The 24,812-nt window shown below is 41.6% G+C and overlaps 2 protein-coding genes across 2 annotated transcripts; both read left to right on the forward strand.

The window, feature by feature from the left end:
* Positions 1 to 303: 303 nt before the first annotated feature.
* tm4sf18 (transmembrane 4 L six family member 18) lies at positions 304 to 7,357 on the forward strand. The gene is made up of 4 exons (XM_068589830.1): positions 304 to 532; positions 4,263 to 4,331; positions 5,101 to 5,243; positions 6,063 to 7,357. The coding sequence occupies exons 1-4, from the start codon at positions 353 to 355 to the stop codon at positions 6,259 to 6,261; spliced, it is 591 nt and encodes a 196-aa protein (XP_068445931.1). The 5' UTR covers positions 304 to 352; the 3' UTR covers positions 6,262 to 7,357.
* A 937-nt stretch (positions 7,358 to 8,294) lies between these two features.
* cp (ceruloplasmin) lies at positions 8,295 to 16,821 on the forward strand. Its single transcript, XM_068589764.1, has 24 exons — positions 8,295 to 8,455; positions 9,379 to 9,623; positions 9,695 to 9,907; positions 10,233 to 10,406; positions 10,478 to 10,569; positions 11,214 to 11,376; positions 11,508 to 11,646; positions 11,894 to 12,033; positions 12,597 to 12,737; positions 12,852 to 12,896; positions 12,990 to 13,204; positions 13,421 to 13,577; positions 13,712 to 13,924; positions 14,043 to 14,244; positions 14,422 to 14,561; positions 14,668 to 14,796; positions 15,033 to 15,139; positions 15,253 to 15,308; positions 15,421 to 15,492; positions 15,979 to 16,070; positions 16,213 to 16,352; positions 16,435 to 16,491; positions 16,603 to 16,708; positions 16,796 to 16,821. The coding sequence occupies exons 1-24, from the start codon at positions 8,295 to 8,297 to the stop codon at positions 16,819 to 16,821; spliced, it is 3,225 nt and encodes a 1,074-aa protein (XP_068445865.1).
* Positions 16,822 to 24,812: the final 7,991 nt, after the last annotated feature.

The following is a 24,812-nucleotide window of genomic DNA, read 5'->3' on the forward strand; positions in this document are numbered from 1 at the left end:
GAGGGATTTCTCATATCGTTGGCTGAGCTCTGTGCAGCCATCGGTCAGCCCCCTTCCTGTGAGTGTGTTTCCTGGAGCACGTTGTTTCATGGCAGAACTCCCTCTGCAAAGGAGGAGAATCTGTTGAAGACACACACACACACACACACACACACACACACACACACACACACACACACACACACACACACACACACACACACATAAAGCCGGCTCTCGTCACTTGTTTTGGTTGCCTTGATCCCCAGCTGGCCCGACCCTTCCCTCCCCTCTTTCTCTCTTTCTTTGGCTCTTCTCGGCCCATTCCAGTTCTCTCCTCCCCGCGGTAGCGAGTGTGCTTTCTGGGTGAGCGATGTGTTGTTCGGTGGGTTTCGCCCGCTCTCTGGGTCTGGCCCTGCTGCCGCTGGCCCTCTGCTGCATGCTGGCCAACCTGCTGCTGCTGTTTCCCATGGGAGAGATCACCTACATCCAGCAGGACCGTCTGGCCAGCTACATCTGGTACTTTGGTGGACTTGGGGGAGGGGGAGCACTGGTGAGTAAAATACATGCATTTATGTCGCTATAGATTATGAATTATTCTGGTTTGTCTCTAGTTATATTTCTGGGATTACGCTGATGGGTTTAGTATGGTCAGAATATTCTGATACTAATTTTGTCATCGTTAGTCAACTTTAGTGATCTGGTGAATTTACCACATTAGGTGCAGGTCATGCGGCAGTAACATATTTTGAAGAAAGGAAAAGCAGACATTAATGTCTTATTGTTTTATGTATCATCATTGGATAACTTTCAATTAACTTAATGAATTCCAAAGTTACTTTTAGAGTTTTACTTTATGTTAGGTTAAAAATGTGTTGAAGTGTAACAAAAGCACTTTAACGTTGAATTGTTTACTTTAAAAAGTGTTTTTTTTATGCCAATCAATGATAACAAAGTCTAAAAATGTTTTCTCTTCTTTTTGTGTAATCAGATTTTAGACCGATCCCTGATTTATCCTTAGAAAGTTCAATAAACATAATACCAGCTGCAGAAGTGTGAGGTTGGCGTTTGCCATAGATGCACATATTATTTTTACTTTCAAGTTCAGAATCATTATTTATGGCAGGTTTTGGACATTCATTTTCACATGGTACGTTTACTGAAAGTTGTGAAACTTCAGAGGTCACGTGACCAATTAATCCGACAACGATTTCTTTATGTATTTTCTGAACTGGTCAGAAAGTATATTATGTGTCAGGTTTGATTATTTTGCCGGTCAAAAGAGGCTAAACCAGCTAAATAATACAGATGTAGGTTTAACTGAGGTCACTGGTACCACGTGGCGCAACTCATTACTCTTAGTTCCTTAATGGAGAGAAACTCATAAAAATATGATACATACTTCTTTTTTTTCACCAAAATATGATGACACGTCAGTTGCTTCCTTTTCAGAAGCATTCGGCCTGAGGGTGTTTGCAGTTGCTCATTGAGAACAAGGGAGTTTTGTCTAAATTCACAGTTAATCTGTCTGCTGGCTCCATGCTGCTGATCTGATGGGTTCAAGCTCCCACTGAGCTAAAAGGAGCTGTTCTTTTAGTGTTTTAAGGAGAAACAGAGAAGAGATTGTATTTACCCAAACAAGATTAACTTTGTTGACCAACAGAGCCCTCGTGTTGTGTACACACAACTTTACTCGTTGAAATATTTCGATTCTTATTTAGTTTTTTTAATAAAATAAATATCTGCTCAGATCATCTCAGTATGTGATCGTAACCGTATTGTACTTATCGACTCTGCAAAGAAAAACGGTACACGGAAAGTTAATTAAACACATGACCAAGCACATTTGCATTTCTACTGTAAGAGTAGGTTTTGAAGAGTTTCCGCTATAAAAAAAGGCATTTCTCAGCGTCTCATATTTGAATTTTTCATGCAGAAAAGTTATGATTTAACTGCAAATTCATGCAGAGGTTTCATGCAAATCAACTCGAAAAGTACAAGAGGTTTTAAAAAATGTTGGTACTGCAGTTCCTCACTTTTAGAAAACTTTATTTATAGAAGCATTTATAGCAGAATTACTGAATCAGCACATAAATTAGAGACCAATCATGAAAAAAAGGGAGATAAAGCAAAACAATGATCAAAGATGGAAGTCCAGTCAAGTTATGAGAGCGAAAGGTCTTAACAACATGCTGTTAATGCCACTTAATGCAAATGTTTCACAATAAAAGTGAGAGGATTGTGTCCCCTGGACTACTGATTGGTTATTAATGTGAACTTTGGAGGAAGTTTGTATTAACGTCAAACAACAGAAAATGGGACTGGACTACAAAACAGGGTTCTGACTAAAAGAAGATACATTATAATCCGGGGAATTTAAAAGGAAAAGTCCAGTAAGAAGCCTTCCTCATCTGTACATGGTCTTGTGACATCTCTTTTTTAGAAGATACAACTATATCTTGATTTATGTTTTTCTGTTGGCCTGAAATGACTTTGGACGTTCTGTCTTTATTTTTTCCCCTTTTGAGCTTTTCCTTTCTTTGTAAAAATGACAGAAATCTAAAGAGTCAAAGAGCAAATTGAACCGCTCTGAGATAAATCTATCTTTAGCTCCCTCCTTCCTCTCCCTCCCTCTTCTTCACTCCTTTTCCCTTCTTTCTCTCTTCCTTTCTCGCTGTGCACTTCCCTCTGTTTTGTCAGTATCGCTCTGCCTCAGCTCAGGGGCAGTGCTTTAGGGGGACGTTCAGGATGTGCCTGTGACGATGCCTATGAACTTTGTGTGTGCGCGCGTGTGTGTGTAGGACCTTGGGAACTTCCCTCCCTCTGTTAGGATGTGATTTAAAGTCCTTGACTATTGAGAGAGCGACGGCAGGAAAGAGGAGGAGAGGAAAAAGGGAGGGAGGGTTAGTAAAAGATTGCCCTGAAACAAACGGATGTAGGATTGCAATTATTTCTCTTTCTCTGTCTCTGTTTGTATTGTCTTCACAATCAAATGCATTGTCATTAGAGGATAAATCCTAATGATTTTGGTCACTTATGCAACACTTTTTTGTGTTAATGCTACTATAGCATGCTAGCAGTTTGAGACAAGTTCAAAACGACTCCCTGTTCATTGTATAGCGCACAATATCTTTCTTCTGTCATGTTATTTCACATGTTACATACTATACAAGCATGTGCTACCATGCTGCAAGCTAAGCTGATGCTAACAAAGTACTTAGACAGTTGGAAGTTGAGACAAATCTGACAAGTTGAACCTGACTGAGTACAAAATGACCCACATCCATTTGATTCGTGTGAAATGAGCAATACAGCCTCGTGTTGGACATTTGTTTACGTCCGAGGTGATTTGTCTTTTAGTTGATGTCTCTGTGAACAATACTGCTTTTAACAAGAGTGGTGATTGACAGGTGGGACTAAGACATGCGTCAAGGCTAAGGTGCTGTATGTGTACTGTATGTGCTGGATGTCCATCCATTATCCAAACCGCTTACCCTGTTTTAGGGGCGCGGGGCGCTGGAGCCGATCGCAGCTGTCAATGGGCGAAGGCAGGGTTCACCCTGGACAAGTATTTATATTTGTAATACTAGCCTATTGCTATTGTTTTAAAAATAGCTGTTAATATTACCCTGGTAATATTACATCTTTTTACAGGCATTTGTGTGCACTTCAAACAGGAACTTATTCCTTTTTAAATCTGCACTTTTTGAGCCTAAACTTCCAGTTAATTTTTACCAATGAATGTTGATTCTTTCTATTCTTATTCATCTGTGTCTCAGAGCGATCTTCCTCTCTTTCTGCTCTTTCAAATGTCAGTCTGGTCGAACCGTTGTATAGCGTTTTTTTACTGCATGTACAAAACAGCTTTTTTATGAACCTTTTTATACAAACTAATATATGTTTGTAAAGAGGACTTTTTACAACCTAAAAGAATAACAAATACATGATAAATACATAGCAGTCCTCTAAGCCGTCCTGCAGTGGCTGAGAGCGGAACAAGGCTGTCGTCGTGGATTAAGCTTTTGTGGCGCGTGACCCCAAACTTTGACCGGCAGTGTATTAAGCTTCCAGTATCTGCTAGCAAAGAAAAGCAGGATACATATTTTCTTGTCGTAGTATGTGCTCATCAGCCTAGTTTACATAGTTGTAGCATTTATATATATATGTGTGTTAGTACACAATACTGCTTTTTATTTCTAATGTTAGAATGTTCGTCACTTGCTGTGATTTCAAATGTTTAAAAATAAATGCTGCCGCTTAGAAATTGTATTCTGTGTTTCCAGATGCTGGTTCCAGCTGTTGTCTTCATCACTCTGGGCAAATGTAACTGTTGTTGGAATGAGAGCCTAATGGTAAGGGTATTACCAAACTATCAATATCACTCAAAATCGACAGGTGGTACTCTATGCTAAGCTAAGTCTGCATCAAACCTCCAGTAATGATGCTATGGCAGAGAAGACACATACTGTGTTCATGCTGTCTTAGCACGATGCTATTAGAGATGCCTCATGTGATATACAATAATGTAATAAACAATTCCATGTATTTATGGAAATCCTCATTTCCCAGTTGCTCTGTAAACATGTAAAAAAAAAAGACGTATACATTTCAGTTTGGTACACATAGATCATTGTTTCCTATCCTATTTTTTAAATCAAAATAAATGGATGTTGGGTCTTTCACCCCTTGAATCTTTTAGTGTCCCCATTTTACTGCCATTTTGTTATTTCTTTCTCACCACTTGGAGAATAATACTCAACAGTTGTCTTTAAGCCAGCCAACACTGTGTCCTTATGATGTGGAATGTTAATGCTAATCAGCTATAATAATTCAACAAGGGTCCCATTGTTACTCAACACTCAACAAAGTAAGCTCGGCTCACACCATTCAAGCCACATGCACAGCTGCAGTTCACAAAAGACTAGTCCGGACCATTTCTGAAAGTGTGTGTGTGTGTGCGTGTTTGTGTGTGTGTGTGTGTGTGTGTAGCAGCTGTCCCTGTATCTGATCTATGAAACAGATACATGCAACTGTTTACGTTACCACAGACAGGCAGTCACACATACAGACACGTTCATGTTCTTCATTGAAATCCTTTTGTGTGTCTGTGTTGTTCTTCAGATGTGCGGGTCCGTGTTGGCAGCTGTGGTCGGCATGGTGGGCTCGGCTTACTGTTTCGTCATGTCAGGATTTGCCTTGGTGCAGGGTCCCCAATGCTTCACTTCTTATGGATGGTCGTACCCCTTTGCAGACCAGGGGGGCAGGTGTGTGTGTGTGTGTGTGTGTGTGTGTGTGTGTGTGTGCGTGTGTGCGTGTGTGCGTGTGTGTGTTTGAATCAATTCCTGGACATCCATCCTGGAGTTTCCAGAGTTATTGATTGATTTCAGGACTCTGAGTTGATGTGGCCTCGGACCCTGCAGTCGAGACCATTACAATAATTTTACAATTCTCTCTAACAAAGTGTCTGTGGGGAGAGTATTTTCTTTGTGTCCGTGGCACATTGTGAAAAGAAATTGTATTTTAAACTTTAAAACAATGACAAACCAGTTTTGGCAGCAGAATTTATTTATTAGTCGATTTTAGTGTCTGCTATTGAATTGGTGCTCTTTTTTAAAAAAAAAGATAATGGATCAATGAGTTAGCCATTTTAGCTCTTAAATTTCAAAAGACAGGTTTAGAACTATTTTTTTAAATTTTTTTACCTCATTTAAACTTTATATTTCACTGGTAAACAGATCTAACCATAAAGTGACTACAAACAACTGTACAAATGGTCAGTTTTCCCTTTTGCCTTTGGTCAACGTGACGAGGTACCCTCATATAGACACCAATGGACTTTACCTCCACTTGGTTTGTTAATATTATATATCAGGACAACTTGTCATGTAGTATTTCTTATTATGTCATCGATGTGCACTTAGAGACACCGCTCCCCCTTATTATCAAAGTATTTTAAGAAGGTGGTGCAGCACTCCGAATGAGCTGTAACCAATGCAACGTGTTGGTATAAATGTAGGTGCTGTCTGTGATTGATCGTTCTCTCTCTCTCTCTCTCTCTCTCTCTCTCTCTCTCTCTGTCCCAGGTATCTCTTACAACCGGAGACGTGGTCGCGGTGTCTTCAGCCGGTTCACATCGTGGAGTGGAACGTGACCCTGCTGTGTGTGTTACTGGGCCTGGCTGCGCTGGAGTTCATCATCTGTCTCCTACAGCTGGGAAACGGTTTAGTCAACGCCGTGTGCCGGCCATGTTGCTACAAGCAGGAGTATAGTCTTAATGCGTAGATCCACAGGCGCACGTATGTATAGACGTACCTGCTGAGACACAAGTGCATGTGCGCACATAAACAAATCACACACTCAACATATGCACACATACAGGACAGTAATGGACACACACAGTCTGCACACACAGCCTCATTGCTCAGCACCGTGTGTATGTGTGCTTACTTAGACCCACCTACAGTACACATGCAGTCATGGACATCTGACAGCCACGTCAGTGTTATATAGTGCTCTATTTTTAAGCTTTTCATTTGTCCTGTTAAAGCGGCAAAATAAATCACTATGCAGTCATTAATGATGATGATGATGATTATGATGATGAGCTTTTCTGGTGCAGTAGGTCTAAGGCAACAGGTTATTAGTCCATAATATTGTAGATATGTGTGTGAGTGTGTGTCCTAAATACGCCATAGAAAATATGATAAACTAAAAATAATGAAGACAAAGTAGAGCATCCTTGATAATGATAACTACAATGCTGTTATTATTAATATTAATAAGGTTTCACGGAAGTAAGTAGCGGTGTGTAAAACATGTGCTCAACTTTCTTTTTAAAAAAAGCAGATATCAAAACAACTCTTTGTACACTCGAGTGACAATCGTTCACTTCTTAATTTCAAGGTTGCTCACTTTCTTTATTAGCATTATTAGCAGTATACTTTCTGTTCATTCAGAAACCCAAGAACTACACTACTGTTGTTATTGCTACAACATATGATATTACACTTCAAACCAATGTTATTGAACTATTATACTCAAGATGGCCCCCACATATTGTCATGTTGGGAAAGATATAAGCTCTTGTGTCTGTATTGATAGTGTCCTTGCAAGGAGAGATGCTCATTTCTATTATTAAGTTGATTATCTCGTTGCACCAGGAAGCCGCTGTTGCTGTTTCAACATGTATACACTGTCGGATCACTTAAGGATTACGAACAGATTTGTGTGTTTGTTTGTACATTTGTTTTCATTTTCCACACCATATTGTTGTAAATTGTTTTCTTTATGTCTATTGTAAGCAAGATCAGTGTAAACAGACATTTTATATATATTTTAGTGACATATTTTTATAATGTTTGTTTGTGCCGCCTTTAATAAAAAATGACTATTTCCATTTTAAGCCTCCAGTGAGTCATTAAGTTTTCATAATTGGCACATTGTCGTGTGTGTGTGTGTGTGTGTGTGTGTGTGTGTGTGTGTGTGTGTGAGTGTTTGTGTGTGTGTGCATGCTTGTCCTCCCTGCTGCATGTTTCCATCAACTTATGTGGGGGAGGGTCTTTGACGCAAATGCAATATTTGCTTACTTGTGAGAGGTCAACATTGTGTGTGTGTGTGTGTGTGTGTGTGTGTGTCCAGAGTTATTGAGCGATGTCAGGACTCTGAGTTGATGTGGCCTCGGACCCTGCAGTCGAGACCATTACGATCATTTTACAATTCTCTCTGACAAAGTGTCTGTGGGGAGAGTATTTTCTTTGTGTCCATGACACATTGTGAAAATAAATTACGTTTTAAACCTTAACACAATGACAAACGAGTTCTGGCAGCAGAATTCCTTGGCCTTAATTGCCTTTCAAGGTAGATTAAAGTGCTTAAAAATTAGTCTGAATTAGACTACTTAGTTTGTTTTGACTGAAGATATGGATTAGGACGAATGCAAATACAAGCAAGGGAATCAGATTTCTTCTGCGAAAGAAAGAAAGAAAAAATTCTGTTCTTATGCAACTCTAACCTTTTGATCAAAAATGGTGCCAGGGAGCTGCCTCTCTTACCTCAGTACCTCTGTGATAGGTTGTCTCAAACTCTGTGCGTTGGTCAGTGACCCGATCTGTCCGGCTCGTCTGTTCGCAGCAGTAAGTTGAGGTCGTATAAAGACACACAGAGAGTAGAAAGTCTCTCAGATAGACTGACTCACAGCTGTCAGTTGTCGACACTGCCTGTCTTCATCATTATCATCCTCTGGAACAGCATTAGAGACCCATCTTCCTCCTTGGCAGGTTAGCAGATAGGTGAAGGGCCAGCGCTATAGCTTCAAAATGCAGCGACTGGGGTTAAGGGGAGTGTTGCTGCTGTGTTGTGCGGCAGTATGTGTGTCTGGGATGAGAAGAGAGTATTTCTTCAAGATAGAGGAAGTGTCTTGGAACTACGCCCCAAGTGGGATGAACATCATTCAAAACCGCACACTGCAGGAGGATGAGTGAGTACATGCATTGTACATTGTCTTGATTATGTTGGAGTCAGGCCAGTCAGGCTTCTTAAAGTTGGTCCAAAATACAGCAGCCAGATTCCTCATTCGTAACAAAAAAAGAGGTTGTATCGCTTCTGTAATGGCCTCCCTTTAATTGAAAAAGAAATCAGAACACATTTTATCAAATATTAAGTCAACGTGCCCACATTTGTTGAGTAGTTTCCTTTGGAGAATGATTCTTGGAATTATGTTTGTGTTTTCTATGCAAAATCGCTTTTACATTTTTACATTTAATCAATTACTTATTTTCATTTAAACTATTTATTTGTACTTTTAAACCTCTCTGTTCAGCATGCTTTAAACAAAATCAAAAAAGTATAGTCCTATAAATAAATGTATACATTGCTTTATTCACGCATATGCAGAATTCTGCAAGTACATCACGACCTCACAAAGAAACTGACCAAATATTGGTTGCACACTCTGACCCAGGACAGCACACACACACACATCAGAACGGCAACACACACACTCACACACACATCAGAACAACAACACACACACACACACACACACACACACACACACACATTATTGCATGTTTGTCATAAACAAAATCCAAATTTTAATTAACCGCAGTAATAAATCATGGAATCTAAGGCCGTTTGTCCTTAAAATCATGTCAAGTCCATAAGCAGCGTGTGTGGGTATACAAAAGTCTGTCGCCTGTTCTAGGACACCTGATTAGATCAGAGTCCTCGTTAGCGTTATGAGTAACACCTGTGCCTTCCCTACAGTCACAAATCAAAATGTTTGATATAGAAAACATATAGACTAGACATATTTTTAAGCATCTACATTATGATTAGTGTGTTTTTTTCCGAAGCTTTAGCCAAGTAACCCATAATAATCCTTGTTTTCTCTCTCTGTAGAGAAGCCTCTGTCTTTTTAAAGAAAGGCCCCCAGCGTATTGGCTCCACCTACAAGAAGGTTGTGTATAAGCAGTACAGCGACGCCACCTACAGGACGGAGGTGACGAAGCCGGAATGGATGGGCATCCTGGGACCCCTGTTGATGGCCGAGCAGGAAGACACAATGATCGTCCACCTGAAGAACGCGGCGACGCGACCTTACAGCATCCACCCGCATGGACTGAACTACAGCAAGGGCAATGAGGGTGAGGGAGCGTTGAATTGACGGGCAGGCTTAACAGACTGAGAGATGTGTGAACTCTATCTGTCCCTCCAGGAGCCCTTTACCCAGACGGTACTGGTCCAGAGATGAAGGCCGACGACTCAGTGGCCCCTGGTAGAACATTTACGTACGAGTGGACCCTCCCAGAGAACCACAGCCCAACACCATCGGACAGCAACTGCCTGACCAGATTCTACCACTCCCATGTTAGCCCAACAAAAGACATCAGCTCAGGACTGATAGGACCACTCATTATCTGCAAGAGAGGTACTGGAACCTTTTTAGATGTATAGTATCCTGTGATGGAACTAAACTACATTTATTTAGGTGCTGTAGTATTTTCGGAAACCTACTTCAAAAAAGCTTTTTTCCACAATGAACTTGTCGCTATGAACGTATTCATTTTGAACTAATTGTTTAAATCCCAAAAAATTGCTGGATTTTGTGAGATCAGCTGAGGCAATACGAAAAAAAAAGCCGAATCCAAAATACTAAGATGTTATCTGAAAAACTTGTTTTGTACTGCAAGTTTTCCCCCTTCACTACGTCAATGCACGTTGCCCTGAAAGGTCCTCTCTCCACTCCTCTGTAGGAACTCTGGACCTCCACGGAGACAGCTCAGGAGACTATGTGTACGCTCTGCTCTTCCTGGTGATGGATGAGAACTTGAGCTGGTACCTGGACGACAACATCAGGACGCACATTACCAGTCCTGCCAGTGGCCTGAAGGAGGACGAAGATTTCATCGAGAGCAACAAAATGCACGGTGAGTGTTAGCATCCACGTACACATACATATACACATACAAATACTTTGAACTCTGAGTGTGGATTGCAGGTATAAATGGTTTGGTGTATGGTAACCTGCTTGGACTGAGCATGTGCCAAGGCAACAAGATCCACTGGCATTTGATTGGCTTAGGCAATGAGGTAAATATTGTATGTTTTAATATCATTATCATTATTGTTAATAGTTGTATTCATTCATTTGAATTGAATTTGCTTTTGGCATGATTGTTTGACATGTCTTATATGACAACTTCAAGACTGGATACACGGTTGCTTGTTTTTGAGTTCGAATTCATGTTTTACAACGCTTTATAACCCATTAGCGTGGCAGATTCTGGATTGTGTTCATCCAACCACACAATACGACACAATACCTTGTGGAGATCTGCTTCCTACAAAGTGAACATTTATATTATTGTCTTATTTAAGTTTAGAAGAAGCGTACAAGTGTATTTGGAAAGCTTTGTTAGCCTGAGTGGGCCTAGATATTGACTATATGTTAATGTTTCTCACAAGACCGAGTACCGGTAATAGGACTCACATTTATGGTCAATTTGAGAACGTATTCAAAACATCTTAAGAACAAAAGTTCTAATCATTTTATAGCTGAACATCTGAACAGTAACTGTCCCTGTTCTCCCTTTACAATTACATCTGACATCAAAGTTTGTTCGTAACTTTTGTTTGCAGGCCTGCTAAACTGGATTTACAGTAGCCCGCATCATGTCTTGATGTTAGCAACAAGCACCCGGTCTTAACCCAGTTTAAATCTACCTCCTCTACAGGTGGACATGCATTCAATTCATTTCCATGGCCAGGTCCTGACCACTCAGAACCACCACACAGACACAGTCAGTCTGTTTCCGGGCTCCAGCGCTGAAGCTGAAATGGTAGCAGACAACCCTGGACACTGGCTGCTGTCGTGCACTGTCAACGACCATTTGATGGGTGAGCCGGCTCCCTTGAATCCTCCTTTAAATCAAGCAATACCTTTTGTCACCCAGTTGGATACTTATTGAATTTGTTTAGTATTTGTTTGTGAGTTTTTTGTTTTGTGGTTGTCGTATGGTTTTGTCCAGCTGGAATGCAGGCTATATTTGAGATCAAGAAGTGTTTCCCCAACGTCCACAAGCCCCAGCCGCACGGGGAGCTCAGACCGTTCTTCATTGCTGCCGAAGAGGAAGTCTGGAACTACGCTCCTGCGCTGCCTACTGATGGGTTGGTTACTGTACACACACACACACACACACACACACACACACACACACACACACACACACACACACACACACACACACACTTTCAGAAATGGTCCGGACAAGTCTTTTGTGATTCTGTAAGAGGCCTGTTAATAATTCGTACTTTGTGTTTCTGTGTGTGTGTGTGTGTGTGTGTGTGTGTGTGTGTGTGTGTGTGTGTGTGTGTGTGTGTGTGTGTGTGTGCGTGTGTGCGTGTGTGTGTGTAGGGAAGCAGAAATGTTTGTAACCAGAAGTCAAAACCGTATTGGAAGCCAGTATAAGAAGGTTCGCTATGTGGAATACACAGACATTACCTTCACAACGAAGATGCTACGCAGCCCAGAGGAGGAACACCTTGGAATTCTGGGTAATCCAGACTTTCTTTTCAGAGTCACAGATGCTCTCGAGGCACAAATAAACTCATATTAGTACAATCAAAAACTATTACTCAGTGAAAAATTAGATTTATCAATAGTATGCTATGTAATGTATACATTAACGTTAATATATGTAAAGTATATTATTATATGTGCTGCTCCCTTTCCAAGTTAAAAATACCCACACAAAACCAGACTGTAACTAACAATTATTATTAATTACCTAATCTTCAGATTACTTATTAATTTATTACAAGTTCCAAAACATCTCCAAATTGCTTATTTAGTCCAACCAACTTAGATATTTGGGTTACAATGACAGAAAATGGAGAAAATGCTTTTTTTTAATTATCTGACCTTCTAGTCTTGTTATTATTTCAAGGTATTAAAGGTCTTTGTTCTGAACAGTTTGCCAGTTTCAACACTAATGTTTTAAATATGTTGGCAGGATCTTGTTAACATGAAGAGATTTATCCAAACATAGTGTCCTCTCATGGTCCTCTGTCCTAAATGTGTGCTTGATGAGTCCATGTGTGTCCATCCATGTCTCCAGGTCCTGTGCTGCGAGCTGAAGAAAAGGACACTATCAAGGTGGTGTTTAAGAACAAAGCCAGCCGGCCTTACAGTATACAGCCGCATGGTGTTCAGTACAGTATAGAACAGGATGGGACGCTCTACCACAATGAACTGGAAGGTTAATACAAGCACACACACTCACACTGTTATCAGAGTACTGGATTATACATCAAACACTTTCTTATCTTGTTTTATGTATCCGTCTTTCCTCCCCTACACTTTTCCTCCTCAGAGTCCTATACGGCGAAGAAACTGCGGGAGTTAAAGAGGGAACCAAGTCAGCTAAAAACCTGGATTGTTACAGTGCCAGTCTAAATTAGCATGCAGCAACAATATCAACATTATAATATTTGTCCTGTTATACATTTAGGAGTGGTGACCCCTCCCCCAGCTGCTCTTGTCAGACCTGGGACGTTGCACACCTATGAATGGACGGTGCCACTGGGTGCTGGTCCAGTCCAAGGGGAGGCTGACTGTCTGACCTACCTGTACTACTCTGGAGTGGACCCTGTGAAGGACACTCACTCTGGACTGGTTGGACCGCTCCTCATCTGTCGTCCTGGATCACTGAAAAAAGAAACGCAAGTAAGAAGAAAGCGTCAGAAACAGAACTTGTGTGTGATCAGGTCACATCCCATTGAATCTGGTGTGTTTAGTTTTGATTTGTGAGACATATGCAGTATAATTCTGATACATATCTGGCTCGCGGCATGACGGATGGAGGACAGCTTCAATAGAAGTCTGCCATATATTGATGAAATCACAATTATTCACTTTTTCTTCTCTCTTCTTCTCATGTAGAAAAACTATAACAGAGAGTTCCACCTCATGGCCACTATATTCGACGAGAATCTGAGCTGGTATCTGGACGACAACATTAAGGCCCTCACCAGTGCTCTCCCGAGGTCGACCGTTAACAAGAACGATGAGGGCTTTATTGAAAGCAACAAGATGCATGGTTTGTAGGACACGCACACTCAAACCTGATTAGCTCGAAAATTGATTAAAAAACAATCATCATGGTAAAAGCTAAGCTAATCTGAGCTGCCAGTGATCAGTGTGTGCGTGTGTTTCTGTGTCTTTCTCTTTTAGCGATCAATGGCTTTGTGTATAGGAACCTCCCAGGCCTGACCATGTGTAAGGGGGATAAGGTAACGTGGCACGTGTCAGGACTGGGTTCAGAGTCGGACGTCATCAGCCTTTACTTCCAGGGAAACCGCTTCATCTACCGCCAGAACAGACGAGACACCATCAGCGTCTTCCCTCACATCTCACACACTGTCACTATGGAGCCAGACAGCATGGGTATTCATCTCTCTGTCTCTCTCTTAAATGTTTTTTAAACCTCAGATGTCTAGGGTAACTATTGAGCCGAACATGTGCATTGTGTATTTCTGTACACTGACGATTGTGTTTGTTTCAGGTCAGTTTGAAGTGGTGTCAGCCACAGTGAACCACTACCGTGGTGGGATGAGAGCCAACTACACGGTCCAGAAGTGCAACATATTTCAGCGTCAGAGTGAGATTATGCTCCACTCAAAAACCTACTACATTGCTGCCATGGAGATGGACTGGGACTACTCTCCAAACCGCACCTGGGAAGCTGAGATGTTCGGTCAGCAGAGGTGCGGTAACATTGCTGATGTTTTACCCTGTAATGTTAAAGGCATGATCCGACTTGCTCTGCCTGTGATTGGCTTGGATTTTTTTTGCCATGAATGGACCAAGAAAAATATAAAAAAACAAACTATCTCTGCGTGAGATGGTAGTTCATTACGAACACACACTCTCTCCCTCCGCAGCCCTGCTTCTGTCTTCCTGGACCAGCAGGGTGGGTTCATAGGCTCCCGCTACAAGAAGGTGGTCTACCGCCAGTTCACCAATAACAAGTTCACCAAGCAAATGGAAAGAACAGCTGATATGGAACACCTCGGCATTATGGGTAGGTTCTCAGCCAATGTAGCAGGAATGCACAAACTGTGATTGTAATCTAAAAACCACAAATGCCACGTATGAAACAGTAATCAGAACATCTTCCCTTCTTCCAGGTCCAATGATTCACGCTGATGTGGGAGACAAGGTGACGGTGGTTTTTAAAAACATGGCGTCCAGGCCTTATTCTATCCACGCCCATGGAGTCAAGACAGACGTCCCAGAAGTTCACCTCACCCAACCAGGTAAAAACAGGCAGACTATCAATTATTAGTATTAGTATGAATCCCAGAATGCTTCATTTTATTTGACTTTTATTATTATTGCGTAACAAAGTTAAAGGACTCTGCATATGTCTCGATTTTAGTTTCTCTTAGTTCCTCGGGACTATCTGCTCCTTCACTTAGCTCGAATGATACTGTGTAACTTCCGTTTTCTTCACATAGTATGGGATTCAATGCCTACAAAATATCTTTTCCAGGGGAGACTCACTCCTACCACTGGTACGTTACAAAGAACACAGGACCGACCCCAGAGCAGGAGCAGTGCTCTGTGTCAGCATACTACTCCACTGCTGATGTTGCCAAGGTACGCTATACAGACACGCACACACGCACACACACACGCACACACACACACACACACACACACACTGAATCACACAGGCATTCACACACTTTTGTTGTCTCCCTGCCTAACAGGACCTGTACAGCGGTCTGATTGGTCCGTTGGTGATCTGTCGCCGTAGCTGGGGCAGGTGAGCGTCTCTATCATTTCATGAGGCAGATATTATTTGTTCTGTTCTGCATCGCACAACACTATTATAAAAAAGTGTTCGATTACATCTTCATAAACTGTGTTTCTTCCAGGACTTTTGGTGTGAAAAAGGAAATTGAAGAGTTTGTGCTGCTTTTCATGGTTTTTGATGAGAATGAAAGTTGGTAAGTGGATAACCTTAAAACTAAATATTAACTTTTTAGAACACAGTTTGGATATTTAAGTGCAAACATGTGTTTATCTTCATTTTACTTCATCGTATCTAACAATGGAAATGTTAATAACACTACTTTCTGGAAATATCACATACAATCAGGATACTACAGACTTTACGCTCAACATTTTCCATTGAGAGGATTTCATCAGTCGTTGAAATCTACTGGTTCAACAGTGAAGTATATCAACAATTTGACAGGGGTCCCACCTCATATCTCCATTTCCTTATCCCATTTTGACACTATGCCTTCCTCCTATTTCTTATTTATCTGGCTTGGCTCCATGAAACACAATGTACGAATATAGTGTACATCACTGTCAATGGTGTTCATATCTTTCTGCAGCAATGCCAAGCAGATTGTCGTCTCTCTATGTATTGTACAATATTTGGCAAAATATTACTATTGCCGTTATTATTTGTATTATCATTCCAGGTATCTGGATGAAAATATCAGGACCCACATCAGGAACCCGCGCACCAATTTGAAGAATGAAGAAACCTTCATAGAGAGCAACAAGATGCATGGTGAGATAAACATACACACCAAATAAACTGTATCATTTTGACCGGTCGGATGATATTTTTGTTACTTTAGACGTCGAACAATGTCTTTACTTTAATGTTTTTCCAAAATGTTTTTTGTGTGTGTGCTTTTCTGTGTATCCAGCCATTAATGGTTATATGTATGGAAATCTGAACGGTTTAAACATGGAGGTGGGTAGTAAGGTGTACTGGTACCTGATGGGAATGGGCAATGAAGTGGACATACACACCGCTCACTGGCATGGACACAGCGTGGAATATAAGGTATATAAAACAAACAAACATGTCTACACAGTCACACATACTAACTGATACATACAAATGATGTTTTCCTCTTTCTCTCCAGCTGGGTGGAGGTCCTCATCGTACTGATGTGTATGAGCTGTTTCCAGCAACCTTCCAGGTAAAACCTCCAAACTGTTGAAAATTGGACTGTTGGCTTGACAGTGCTGTCAAACATGAATAAAAATGAAACGTATGACTCATATGACATTCCCATCATCTCCCTGTTCAGACAGTAAAGATGCGTCCTGAGCATCCTGGTACCTGGCTGCTCCACTGTCACGTCATCGACCACATTAGAGGTGGCATGGAGACGACATATACTGTTACTGAGAAAGGTAAGCAAACAAATTTGGGAGGGATATGAGTTCACGCTATAAGAAATAGCAATGAGTGACAATAACGCGTTTGTTTCTCATCAACAGCAAAGAAGAAAGGAATCTTTGGCTGAACAGTTGAAATAAAAGGAATAGAAGACAGCAGAGACAAGCTATAATTTTATTTCAGCACACAATTCACTTAACACTCTTTTTTTAAAAGCATCTTAATGTGAACTGTTTCTTTTGCAAAACTTAGATAATTACAGCTCAAAATAGACATTACAATTCAGTTATTATATAATAAGATGTGCATTTTTGTAATTGTCTAACTGCTTTGATATTTTTTCAAATGACGCTAAATATACTACAGCACTTTCGTAAGAATACCGGGAGAAACAAATAATTAACACTTTTATTATATGACTGTGATGTTGCCTGCAATGACTGCAGTCAGGCAGCAGGGGGCCCTGTAGCCTATAGTACACTTTCATCGCACTGTGTGCGGAAACTTCATTGATGTAACTAACACATCAGTCGGGGAAACATCATGTATACTTTGGAGGAGCCTCTGACTGATTACATATATGTCAAATAGTTGCAAATGAACCATGGACATTACATATCAGAGAAAATTAACAGCATTAAATATGTCTCTGTTTGTGTTTAGTATTTGTTAAGAAACAGAAGCTGTGAGTAATATGACACGAATCTATTATATTATGACTGTTCTATGGCATATGTTACACACATTACAATATTACATTATGCATCTACATGATCAGCTAACGCATGTAGTGTAGGGATTACCGCTACCGCCTTTGACACCAAGAGACCCGGGTTTGAGACCCCCAGGTCGGTGTGTAAGAGGCGCTTGAGTTAGGTGGGTTCCCTGCGCCCCCAGCGGGTTTCCCCCACATTGGGGACAATCTGGGTTAATTGGAAGTCTTTTAAAAAGATTGTCAATGGCTGCTGAGTTGACAGGAAAAATGCTTCTTTATTTTTTCTTTTCGCAACATGTATACTTTGGAAGAGACTCTCACTGATTACATATATCTTGTAAATGAACCCTGAACATTATACATCAGAGAAAATCAACAGCATTAAATATGTCTTTGTCTGTGTTGAGTATTTGGTAAGAACAGAAGCTGTCAGTATCACATGAATATATTATATTATGACTTTTCTATGACATACTATACTTTGGAAGAGCCTGTGACTGATTACAGTCAGATAGGAATCCAATTTTCTCTAATGAATTTAAGATGGGAGTAACTGCCGTTTACTCTCGCTATTCATTAGCTATTTATTAGCTGTTCGTTAGCTATTCATTGGCTACTAGGGTGATTGGCAACCCATCAAATACATCTAGTTATGTGGCTTTGGGCTATACATTTATGAACAAAATTTAAATATTATTTAAATAAATGCCAAAATATGTTTAAATCTTTTTGGCCTATTGATGGATGACAACCCCTCGTCTTCACCTGTACCCCCGCGCCAAAGGCTGGTTCTAACCCTGAAATAGCACATTTTTGACTGGGATCACGGAGCTAATTCAAAACTTAGGACTTAAACAAATGTCAACCTTATGTCATTAGTCTTGTTTGGGTTTCACGGGCATGTACATGAAAGCCACCAGAAACCTACAATCAGGATATTAAGTGAATCATACTTTGACACAAGCAAAGGTTCAGTCTCAGCCACCAGTGGATGGCAGTATTATCACTTTAATGCAGTCTGTGACCTGCCAGGGTGCATCTCTACAGCTACAGACCAGTGTGATGCAGCTCAGATGTTGCTGACTGTAACTTCTGGACTATATCTGTTAAATACAGTGTGATTGTCTGACTTTCTACAAACATCATATTCAATAACACTTTCAGTGTACTGGAAGGATGCAGCAGTGACATGTTCTGCTTCACTTGACCAATAGGTTTATATGAAACTCAGAAAACCGTTTTGAAAAGGAACTTTGGGTCTAATGGCAGCGCTCACGCTAACGTGATACAGCAGGAATGTTGAGGACTCTCGTGCTGCCACAGAGCTGACAATTCCTCTTTTCATCCAGCTGATGTCACTGCGAACTCGGCAGTTTGGATCCACCGCTGAGTTTTCAAGGTGATGCAACTAAAAGCCTTTGAGCTTGTCAGTGTCCCACACAGGGACCTTTGAGAAGGGATCCACGAGGAGTAGTTAGTCCAAAAGTACGGATGAGAAATTGAATCGCTCCAATCTCTCATACACATCTAAGTGGCACATGCCCGACAAACCCTGCAAGCAGTGTCTATGATACGTAGTGTCACGATGAAAGTGCTCAACAATGCAGTCCATTATCCTGTTAGTTAATCCATACATAGAATATGAAATGAGTCATTTTAGATTGTCCCAGACTCTGATAAAAGCCTCTCATACGGTATATTATAAATAATAATGTCGTTTGACAGCCATTTCTTACTTTGGCCCGTTCAATGTTCAAAAGGATCTGATATTGTGAGGTTTAGTTATTGTCAACAAACATACACACACCAAAAACTTAGAAGCACTGAACAGAGTACAGATCAGTGTTAAGGAGCCTCCTGCAGTGCTCCATTAGCTGGCTAGGAAATGGAATTTAAAAGATTCAGACCATGAAATGTGGCCAATAATGCCAACTCTGATCTAAACCTGTACTGAATCTCAATGATGTGTCGACAGTTCTGTCACAGCCAACTGATGAGACTTTGCCTGACACTCGCTCTCACTCGAACACGGAGACTTTAAGCGAGCCAGACTATCGTGTACCTGTTTGTTGCTGTTGAAGCCAGCTGAATGAGACACAACTGTCTGATTGACGGAGACAATTTAAAGATTTAAAGATTTGATAAGAACAAAGGAGAATGAAAGCCATACTGGCAACATGTGAGGATGTGACATTCATCCATGTTGTTAGCCAAATAAAACAGGTGTAACATGTCTCAGACCCATTTTAAAACTTGGTTAAACTTTCAACCTCAACTTTTTCAATATTGTAGTTTGTTGTATTTTGCAGCTTGACTGTGTTCACAGCACAAACATACAGACTGCACTGACCTACACGCTAAACAGGTGCATGAATCAACCAGCAGCTTTAAATACCTGGTGCTGATACACATTAGACAGGTGTGAAAACACAAACAATTTAAGAATTCAATTAACTTTCCCAATTGTATCTTGTCATCTAACTGCACAATACTTATTTTTCACAGGAAAAATAAATAAAAAAACAAAACAATGTTTCCTTCATCCCTTTAATCTCACGTCAAGATTGCCAACGCTGCGGTAAAATAAAATCCGAGAAAGCTAAGTAAACAAGCTATCACAGAGACACATAGCTTTGATCTCGCCGTGATGGTTCGTGCTAAACGATTGCTGGATAGGTGAGAAGCCGGGCGGCTTGCCAGGCTCATTGCTGAATTAAAACAGGTGTATTTCTTCTCTTGTTGTGACAAACAGCGGTGAGTACATTGCTTTGTTTGTAGGTTATTGATGTAACCTGGCCACACTTGGTAAGTTAATCAGGCAACGCTTTACTGCAAAGCTGGAACTATATGATAGCTTTTGTTGAATTGTTTGAAGAACTTTTCCTGCACCCTCCACACGGAGGTCCGGGAATCGAACACCTGATGCCGGGCCTATCCGGCGACCCTTTTGTGAACTGTAGTTTTAGGGTGGTCTCAAATGTTTCACCACAAAAAAAAGTAAGGAAGGTTAAAACTCCCTCTCAAAGTTAGCAGTCTTTCATCAGAGTTTGCGCAGATTAAAGAGCTCCTGCTCAATCTCCAGCCTGATAATAGGGGGACGGCTCCCCGTGGTGACTCCGCCACAAGGGACTCACCTTGTCTCGACTCGAGGATGATCTACTATTAACTGCAGCCTCCTGCAGTTTGTTTACAGATGAGGGGCAGAGCGATGCTACAGATACAACCTCCAGGGTCAGGCCTGAAGTGTGAGGGGCTGGTGTCGGACGCTTCTCTCCGAGGCACCTCAGAGACTGGGAGAGGGAGACCATAGATCCTTGGGTGGTGACCACACCCTCTGAGGGATACACGCGATAGTTCCAAAGCTGGCCACCCACTTTCTGCGGTGTCAGAGTGACTGTGGTCAGAGATCTAGAAAAATCACTTGCCCTCAGGCAGGAAATTGTAGACAAAGATGCAATAGAGCGTGTAGAGTGGCATGCACAGCTCAGTGGGTTATATTCAGTGTATTATTGAGTTTTGCCCAATCTAGTCTGCAAGGTTCTATCATTTTGAATGTTTTAAATGGTCTCCAGTGAGTGGCACAGGGGTCGTGGTTTGGTCAATAGACCTCAAGGAGGCCTTTTTCATGTGCCTTTTGCACCTCACAACAGGCACTTCGTGAGGTTTGCCATCAACGTGATGTCATTCAGTCTCTCACAGGCCCCTTGTGTATTCATAAGGTGCGTGCCAGCTGGCTTTTATTTTCCCCATGCAAGCCAGAGATTTGAAAATCTTACCATACCTGGACAATTGGCTAATCATTTCTCAAACTGTGCAGCAGGCAGTCAGAGATACAGCTTTGCTCCTTGGTCATGTTAGCTAACTGGGCCTTACAGTGACTACTCAAAGAGCAATCTTACACCCATTCACAGGGAAGGTTACTTGAGCAGGACACTTGACTAACAGTCAATGAAAGTTTTCCTTTCCCAGAAGTGAGTTGAGGCTATTCAGCAACTTATAGGTTGCTTCCAGAGGGGCAGTCTTTTGAAATATGGCCTCTTTCTCAACTTGCTGGGCTTGCTGACAGCAGCTTCCATGATCATACCTGTGAGTCTACTTTTTCTTTCGTCCTCTTCTAATCTGGGTCAACAGGCTCCAGCTTTGTTGTTAGACATTGAGGCCTTGGAGGACAACGCTACATCTTACCAAGCGGGTTCCTTTAGGATTAATCCTTTCCCGACGTGAGGTGGTAGAAGCAGACGCCTCTTTATTGGGCTGGGGGGCCAGTCTGGCAGCGCAGGACCATCAAGGGTCGATGAAGGTTAGAAATCATAAATGTGCTTAAATGTATCTGACTTTGCAACATTTTCTCCCAGCACTGAAGGGCCGGCCTGTTCTGGGCAGACAGCACCTTAGCAGCGAATCATTTAACCATCAGGTAGTCGTCAGGTCCAGGCAGGGTCTGCAAGGGTCACAACAGCTCCTTATATGGACATTTCCACACTTCCTGAGCCTTAAGGCCATTCAGCTCCCAGGGGCACAAAACATTGCCATGGGTAGTACGTCCTCATCCTTGGTGGCCGTCAAGTGATCTCTGCAACTGCAACCTGAGAGTCTTCATGTACCTTCGCTCACTATTACCGGGTCAATGTGGCTGCTCCTCGTGCCATGTCAGCGGCAGTACTGTCAACAGTTTCCCTTCCTTTGGGTAGGCATTCCTCGTGACCTTGCTAGTATAAAGCATCCAATGCCAAAGCACCGCCATCTGGTGGAAATAGATTCATAGGTTCTATGAATTCTGGCTGACCACCAGAGCTATCTGTCACTTGAAGTCTGAGCGAGAAGATTCTGAAGGAATAGAATGCGTGATGACGTAAGAGGCATCCAGAATTCATGAGTAGTTATATTCGCAACTCTCATTATACTACTGCAATACACCTTCATACGGTACAGTTTAGTCCTTTCTGGATTGTACCTTTAACTCATGTACTTTCTGTCTTTTAGGCATTTATTCGAACATCTTTCTGTATTCTCCTTGCTGTTGTTTTTTCAGCATTTACCGTATTTCTTTATGCTTCATTTGTGTCGTCAAAAACATTATTTCTAACCCGACTTGTCTTTGGTTTATTTGGATATTTCTTCTTGTAGGCAGAAGTGAGCTCTGAGGGCAGCCGAAAATATAAAAGATTCATCCATCTGATCATTTAATCAGTGATCCGTTTGGCAAAATACAGTTACGGATTCAATCTTCGCACATGACCCCCTTTAATTTGTTGTTCAGCGCATCTTATAGCTTATTAGAGAAGTGCAGCTTCAAGAAGCCTCTAAGTGAGACAGACTAGCTCTCAATGGGAAAGCTGAATGTGTGCACTTTAATATGCTCAAATCAGTGCCTTCAGCGTGAGTTACTACCTTTAGTTCAGGCTAAATCAGTACAAACAGCCTTCATTGTGGATTGCGATCAGCTCCCATGAGTGCTCATTATGTGCAAGCTATGGTACATCTGTGCAAGTGCATGTGTGTAATTACATTTCATTGAGGTGTCTCTGTAACGTCTTTTTTAGTGGGATGCTTTCTGTTGCAGCCTGCCATTGTAAGGACCTAAAAAAAAAAGCCCTGTTAGTGTGCTGCTGAAACAAATGCTTGTTCCGACTCTGCCTGGACAGAGGGCCTATTAGGACTGATAGCCTGTGACATCGGCGTGTTGGAAGCAGATGGCTGGTGGTGCCTGCAGTCGTATCTCTCTCCCACACTAGGCTCTCTGGGCAGATTCAACATAAGCTTAATTAATGATTTGATAACTGCAGAGACGTTAAAAGGAGCGTGGAGACCAGCGTGAATTCCAAATTTAAGAGCCATACTGGCTGGTACGATGTGAAGGGATTTCTTAGCACATGCTTCCCCACATGCGCTCTCTATCTCTCACACTTACACAAATAGGCCCAGTGTGAGCTCTCCAGCATGCTGAGTGTAAGGAATAAGTTGCAGATCTAAGAACTGAACAAAGCAGAAGTTTTCTAAAAGCTGTGCTCCCTGTGAGCTCTCTGTCTCTACAGGGAGCTGCCAGTTGTTCGGAAATCTAGACATAGTGTGTAAGATGCACAGTTCCATTTGGGTGATTTCAGTAGTTTGTTTGGGGTTTGTTGGTGGAGATCTTTTTTTTGTATTTGTGTCCTTGTTTTTCTCACTGATTTGAAGTGGGCAGAGGTCAGTGGGGAAAAATGTGATGTCAGGTATATCCGTGCACCAATCAAAGTTCAGTAAGGATCACTTTAGTCACAGAAAACTTGCAGTACTATATATCTGGCGGTGTGGCTCTGTTCTGGGAGCATCCTGCCAGACCTGTGAGGTCCAAGTGCATAAGAGGGAAAAGCAGAGCAGCAGCAAAGACCCCCCATATGTAATGATCAGAGGGATCAATGACGGCAGGAATCACATTGATCAAGTCAGACATAATATGATAGGAATAGCCGGGGTGGCCTTCCTGCTTCAAACGAAACCCACACAAAAAAACAATATCCTTCTTACCATTTTGCACCACAGAAGGATAAAAGATGCTGTTTCCCCCGGACAGGCTGGAAGAAAACATAGTTATGCACTTGTTTCTATGGAAACAGAGCAGGTCGGGCGTCAGGGGACAGCCTGTGTGATCTCCCTGACTCTCAAGACGAATATATAAACCCTGTGAAACACACCATATTACTCCCTTGCTTTGGTGAAAGACACCAAACGGCCACCTGTCAGCAAAATAAATAGTGCCATTTCAGAATAAGGCCAGGTATATAAGTCTGGGAGGCCGGTTGTCGTTATTTGTTGAGAGAAAAAAAAAGGACAGAACACCTGGGAATGGGGTTAGCATCCTTCGTTATCATGGTTTGGTTTAAAATAGCTTGAGGGTTTATTCTTAACTTTGAAAACTGATTTTAGTTCAATTAAAAAAAGAAAAGAAACCCAATGTTGAATTTTTAAAGTATTCATCCAGGACTAACATATTTAGCTAACCATAACCAACTTTGAGTTGCTTAAATACCCATTTCCATTCTGAAATCAGACACTGATGGCGATGGCGGTGAAGCGGTAAAGAGGGTTGGCTGAGGATCTGAAAGTTGGGGTGTGGAGCAGGACTTCTGATGAGCTCAGTGGAAGGGCTACTGATGATGGAGTGGAGGAGGGTCGCATCCATTCACACTTAAATGACAACCGACAGCAGAGAGAACAGCCTTATATTTCAAGTTGTTAAATCTAGTTGATTTAATAGAGTCCACATTTAGAACGAAGAGTAGAGACGGGAGAGTGAGCAACAGAGAGATTTGTGAATGACTGAGAGACTCCTTGACTGAGCTCCTGCTAAGCGTCAATACAACATTAATTATGCCTTTCTTGCCAAAATGTATAGCAGCGTGGGCATTTTCTTTCTTTCCACA

This window comes from Clinocottus analis, unplaced genomic scaffold (genome assembly GCF_023055335.1).
Source record: "Clinocottus analis isolate CAN_PGR_092001 unplaced genomic scaffold, fCliAna1.0.p SCAF_23, whole genome shotgun sequence".
Classification (NCBI taxonomy): domain Eukaryota; kingdom Metazoa; phylum Chordata; class Actinopteri; order Perciformes; family Cottidae; genus Clinocottus; species Clinocottus analis.